The following is a 6401-nucleotide window of genomic DNA, read 5'->3' on the forward strand; positions in this document are numbered from 1 at the left end:
GTTGGAGTCTGTGTGTGTGTGTGTGTGTGTGACCGTGCACGTTTGTGATCTTCCCGCTGCAGAAATGAACCGCCACCATTACTCGCTGTACGTCCACAACTGCCGCCTGGTGTTCCTGCTCAGGAGAGATTTCGCTCAGGTCGACACTTTCAGACCGGCCGAGTTCCACTGGAAGCTGGAGCAGGTGAGAAGCGCGTCTGTGTGAGTTCGTCCGCGTCCCGTTTGGGAGCGCCAGCGTAGGTTCGAGGGGTGATTTTCTACAGCGTGTGAAGGGCCTATCATTATTTATGTAGTGAAAGGAGAGGCTCTCCATTCTAATTACTGGAGGCCCTCCATCACTTTCTTTCCCTCGCTGAGGGAGATAAGAGGGTAGAAGACACTGTTATATGTGTACACACACACACACACACACACACACACACACGCACGCACACACACACGCACACGCATGCAAGCATAGACCCAAAGTGGAAAGTCTGTTTAGTTATGGGTAATAGCTCACCCAGCAGCAGATCTCTATTATCTGTCATGCTTCTGGAGAGTTGTTGAACTAATTTGCTGTTCACTGTTTCAGTCCTGCAGAAAGCCGTTCAAAGGAGGGGATGGCACCACGTGAAATTGCTTCAGCTAGAAAGATGCATATAATAATATATATATTTTTTTTTTTTTTTCGTTGCACAGCACTTTCCCAGCTGTAATTATCCCGCAGATGTACTGTACGGTGTACTGTACATAACATCTGCATTTCAGAGGATATTATGCACAGCTGGCAGGTATTTTAACAGAATATGAAGATACACATTTGAAGTTGTAATCCATCAGTGACATCTGGTTTTTGTCCCCTCCCTTTGCAAACATTACAATGCAGGGTTAGAGCGGTGACTCTGGAGCTGGAGTCTTTGCTCAAGGACACATCAGTAAGGTGGAGGCTTGAATGAGAATCATGCGGCTGAAGGGCGTCTAGTCGCTGTAGTTCGCCCGGCGGAGATATCCGACTGTACAAAAGAACAAAAATGATGATATTCATGATAAGCCAATGACCTCTTGCTCGGGAACCTCCCCTTTCAACAGACTCACAAAATAGGGACGCAGCATATGTCCACTTCATACTGATATTAATACAAAACGCTTACATAATCACAGCAAGCTCTTAAGAGTTTTTGATTTGTTTTTGTGTCTCTCCTTGTATGTGTGACCATGTTTTTTTTATATATTTCTGATCAATCCTATCAATCATATTGGAAAGATTACATTCCAAGGCTTTGGCTCCTTGTGTCATGCAGTCCTTTCCTTGTCAGCATGCAAACATTCCCAGTGTGTGTGTTTTTTTTGTCCCAGGCATCTGCGCTGCTGTTCACCTTCCATCCAGGTGGTTGTTTGTTCTAGGTCAAAGGTAGATTGAAAAGTGTTTTTTCTCAGTCCGGTGTTCTTTTCTCCTGAGGCCCAATGGCGGCGGCTCTATAACAAAGAAAAGGGCAGCCGAGTAGCAGACCGCCGGCTTTTCTGAGCAAACAAGCAAACAACCTCAAGACTCGGTTCTATCTCAGCCTCTCTTCCTCTTATTCTCTCTCTCTCTCTCTCTCTCTCTCTCTCTCTCTCTCTCTCTCTCTCTCTCGTTCTCCCCGGTATCCTATTTGCTCCTTTTGTTTGGATGTTGCGTATAGGACCACGGAGGAAGCGTGCAGTGCAGTCAAAGAGAATATGCGATGAGGTGCTCACCAGTACAAATCGCTTGTGCAGAGACTCTCATTAAATATAAATGGGAAAAAAAAACTGGTCTGAAATAGTGGAGGTTAATGAGAGGAATGACATCATAGGAGCACTCTGTGATCATCAATCTGTGATGTACAATGCGGTTTGGTGTACTCATCATTGCTGCTGTGCTTTTTTGTTGTATGGTAGTGGCTCCCTGCAGATTTGAACATGTTGTGTCAATAACTACAATAACACAAGTGGGAAAAAGAAAAGAGGGGGAAACTTGATTGAAGAATTTGTGTTATTGTGGGAATCTCGGTGCAAAATGGTGAGAGTAGAGAGAGAAACCACTTGAATGTGGAAAAACCGACATCAATATCTGATTTGTGCCCCGGAGCAACACGTGGTATTTTACGTCAAAGAGCAGCGCAATATGATATTCTATTTGGTTTTTTTTAAAGTGCTAGAAGGTTAAGCGGACTGTAGATAACTAAAGTGAAAATCCAGGGACGTTTATCTTTTTCAAAACGTCATGTTATTTTAAAACTGTTGCGATTATATGACTATGGTTATGATTTCTCAACTGTATTTCCTAAGATGCATTGGAAATCTTTTTCTCTTCAGGCATTTTGACACACGTCATAGCAGGAAAAGCATTTAGGTTTAATTAGCAACATAAATTAGGACTTTTGTTTGTATAGCGGGTATATTTCCCACTAAATATTCAAATGATACGGCGTGACGTGACAGTAAATATAGTGTAGAGTCCAATAGACCATAAAGCGTAGTATGCTTTGAGGCGGGCTTACTGTGATTGACGGGGCCGCTTCCGCTACCGGAGCCACTCCTCCGCATTCCAAATATGGTAACTTCCGGTCATCAGTAGGGTTGGGTACCGAAAACCGGTGCCAAACTGGAAACCCAACGCAGATTTCGCTGCTTCCTTTCGGTGCCGAGGCAAATATGCTCATATTTCTGCAAAAGAATCGCTGAAGTTTATTTATATTTATTTAAGTATAATGTAAACTGTTGTTAACAGTTAATATATTGTTCATAGTTTGAAGTTAAAAAGTTTGAAGCTGTAGTTTGAAGCCAAGTGTTTTGTATTTATTTATATTTATAGTATACTTCAAACAGTTCATATATTGTTCAATATGAAGAAAACAACTTGCCTTGGCAATAAAAAAAAAAGCCTTTCTCTGATGTCGTTAATCGTCGTTTTGTGTGTTTTTGTTTTTTTAAAGTATCGGTTCAGACACCGTTTAGACACCGGTATCGTTTTAAAAGTATCATTTTAGCACCGGTATCGGGAAAAAACCCAAACGACACCCATCCCTAGTCATCAGTTTGCAAAAAAAACAACAACATGGCGACGGCCCTTAAACCAATGGGTGACGTCCACTTCTCATACGGTCTATTATATTGACACTCTGTCCTGTCAATATCGTGTCCCTCGTGTGATTTCAGCGGCGTTTCTACGCCCTCGTTCAGAACGTACGGAAACATTTCGTGGGATATTTTTTTTTTTTTCCCGTAGGTATTGCTACCAATCCCGGACGAGAGCAGCCTGTTGAATGTAATCAATCGATACTCTCTTGTTCAGTATCTCTAGTAACAGGTATACTAAGGAAAAGGTAATTTGAGGGTAGCTACTGCTGCCTTGTACTTCGTAATGAGGACGAGCTCAGAGAGCAGCAGAGGCTGCTGAAAAATGGATGTGGTGGGTAGAGAGTGGAAGGAGAAGAGGTAACTGTGGGGTGTCACAGCTGCTTCTTACTCTCCTTGTTCCTCGAGCACTTAGAAGGGACACTCAATGGCTTCCGCGGCAACTCCATTTAGCGCTATTGATTTTGCAATTCTCACCCCGAGAGGGGAGGGGCAGAGAGGGATGAAAGGAAGCTGGGAAAAAAAAAAAAAAAGAGGGTGAGAGATAGAGGCTTCCATTTTCCATGTCGATCGAACACACTAAAGGAATGTTACATCTGACAGAAACCCTCCCACACACACACACACACATACACACACACACACACACACACACACACACACACACGTCTACAAGCACTGACATATTTCTGTGTGTGTTTGTGAGGCACACACACACACCCACACACACACACACACACACACACACACACAGGATGCCCATTGTCCATCCTCTTGCTCAGCCTCGGTAATGGAGTATGGAGTGGATCCCTCCCCTCTAGGCACATTATTTACTCTCCTTGATCCCAGTAAGCCTATCAGTTCAATCCAGCTGTTCAAAAGATATTTTCACTCCCAGTCAAAAAGTCCTATACAAACCGAGATTCATTCTTCTAATGTCCTGAAAGCCAAAGATGGTGGGAATGGGTCAAACGTGCAAAGAAAAAGTCACACGAAGCAGAGGCGAGGGAGAAAAGCGGATAAAGAAGAAGCCATTTTTAACAGCTTTCTAAGATCGCTCAGCATCGTAAGATAAGGAACAAGTGTGTTTGTGATGCCGCTGATTTAAACCCTCGCAAATAAGGTTTTATTTACTCGCAGCAAGGTACTCATAGATAGAGTAGAACAAAAAAAAACAAACACCATAGGCTAACAGAAGGGTCTGAGTTGATTCAATAAACTGTATTTTTCTCAGTTTTCTCAGATCTGAGATTTCGAAAACATTAGTCAAGGGCCAAAGATCATCTGTGTTGGCAGTTTTGTTTCACAGCAGTAACTGTACTGCTGTCGACGGGGCAGATCATGCGTCGTGAATCGCAGATGAACTTTCCCAATTTTGCCAATTACCCACCGCTCGAGACAGACGCAGACCCCGGCTATTTATCATTTATGTCAGAGTTCGATTGTCGGGACCGAATGTTTGAAGTTGTACAGAAATCAAACACGTTACTTTTCTACGCAGCATCTAGCAATTATCAGCCTTGTCCGACTGCTTATACCATGCTTGCTGTGCCACGGCTTGTCCTCTGTCCTGTGTTGATTAGAAGCCTTTCTTTGTTTCCGAGGAGATTAATTGGATGGTGTTGAGTGTGTGTGTGTGTGTGTGTGTGTGTGTGTGTGTGTGTGTGTGTTCCTCCTCTGCCTGTTTGCTGTAGATACCAGCAGAGATTGAAGTTCCTATTCAAAGAGTGATTTAGTTCCACCTCAAACACAAGAGACTTGCCGACGAACCTTTCACTTCACTTTAAGTTATTTGTAATTCACCAATGCTTACAATGCCTAGCATGCAGCGATCAATACAGCAGAGACGTTAGAGGGCGTCTTTAAAGGTCAAGGCGACACAACAAAAAAAAGAAAGTGACACATTGTCATATGAAAGATTGAGACTGCTTGCGAGGAATCACTCTTAATTTTACAAGGTCTCAGCATGCAGCATGCTTTAGAACAACAATAATAACAGAAGACGGTACAGACTGGCAGTTTCTTTAAAGGCGAAATGGAAAAAGACAAAGAGCGACAGAGAAGATATTGAGCGTTGCCTCCAGCGTATTTATCTTCGGCGTTTATTTATTTTTTTTCTTTCTAGCTGCTATTTTTCAAATGACCTCATTTGAGAGCTCCGCTGTACTTTGTCTGCTTTGAGCGCTTCCTGTGTTACCCCCTATGTCGAGCTGTTGCATCTCACTAAATGTGTCTGTCTTTGGAGTGTGCTATCCGGTGAGACCAGAGTGTGTGTGTGTGTGTGTGTGTGTGTGTGTGTGTGTGTGTGTGTGTGTAAGAGGCTTAATGCCACTATCTGATACCTATAGACCGCTCAGCAGACATAAGCACACCGTCAGTATTCTAATGTATCGACGGCTTGGTTCTTCCATATCAGTATTTTCCTTTTTTTTTTTTCCTCTCACTCCCTCTCGACCCATTACTGACTTGTGGAGTTACGCCGTCAGACTGTTTTGAACTATTTTCCTGTTTGGGATTGTTTTGGGCGAGCCGTGACACCGCGGCTCGATGACGCCCCTGGCGCCATCCTCAGCGACCTCCTGAAATAACTAGAAATCTGGAGCACTAAGCGTCAGTGTTTCCGCTGCTCAGTCGCGAGTCACAATACTTACGTACGCCTCGTCTACGGCTCGTATTGGTGCATTGGCCATCTGTCAAAACCGCAACAACAAATCCCGGTGTGGGCACGTGGACCATTTAAAAAAAAGGTTTTTACTGCACCGTCCGGCCCGGTCTGTCTCCTTTCCTGCAGGACTGCACAATATCAAAGCGGACCTTGAAGTGGCAGACATGTTATGTAATCGTACGCCTCTCATCGCTCTCTCTCTCTCGCGCTTGAGCTTTTTCAGTCGTTGTCACTGACGAGAACGTTCGTGACGTATCGTGACGTATCGTGACGTATCGTCGCTGTCGGGTTAAGAGCAAAGCTTGATGTAGTCTATGCACCGGTGTGTAACCGAGGAGACAACATACACCAGTTCATAAAGCATAGATGCCACGCGTAAAATAAAAAAGGGGCACGGAGGCACCGACATTCACCATCTTTAGAAAGATTTTGGCTCAAACTGGACAGTCATCTCCTTTACTTTTTTCACTTTTTCACTGCTTGACTGCTGAAGAAGGACGGGAGAAGGACGACGGTGCTTATACAGCATAAGTAACACTTATACAAGATTTCATGACGCGTTTCATGCCGTTGAGCGTGTTAGAAAAGCTCTTTTCCTTTTCGTCCTTTCGTTTCCTTTTCTTTCTCTTCTTCCTCTTTCTTTCCCTATCCGTGT

The 6401-nt window shown here is 43.8% G+C and overlaps 1 protein-coding gene across 1 annotated transcript in view; it reads left to right on the plus strand.

Annotated features, from left to right (window-relative positions):
• The window catches only part of clstn2a (calsyntenin 2a), a 119279-nt gene that overhangs the window by 93297 nt on the left and 19581 nt on the right, over window positions 1–6401 (plus strand). The window contains exon 9 of the mRNA XM_068702632.1: window positions 63–184. Coding sequence (XP_068558733.1) covers window positions 63–184 — 122 coding nt within the window. The remainder of the gene's footprint in view (window positions 1–62; window positions 185–6401) is intronic.

Source organism: Cebidichthys violaceus, unplaced genomic scaffold, assembly GCF_023349555.1.
Source record: "Cebidichthys violaceus isolate CVI_PGR_0920_01 unplaced genomic scaffold, fCebVio1.0.p SCAF_87, whole genome shotgun sequence".
Lineage (NCBI taxonomy): Eukaryota > Metazoa > Chordata > Actinopteri > Perciformes > Stichaeidae > Cebidichthys > Cebidichthys violaceus.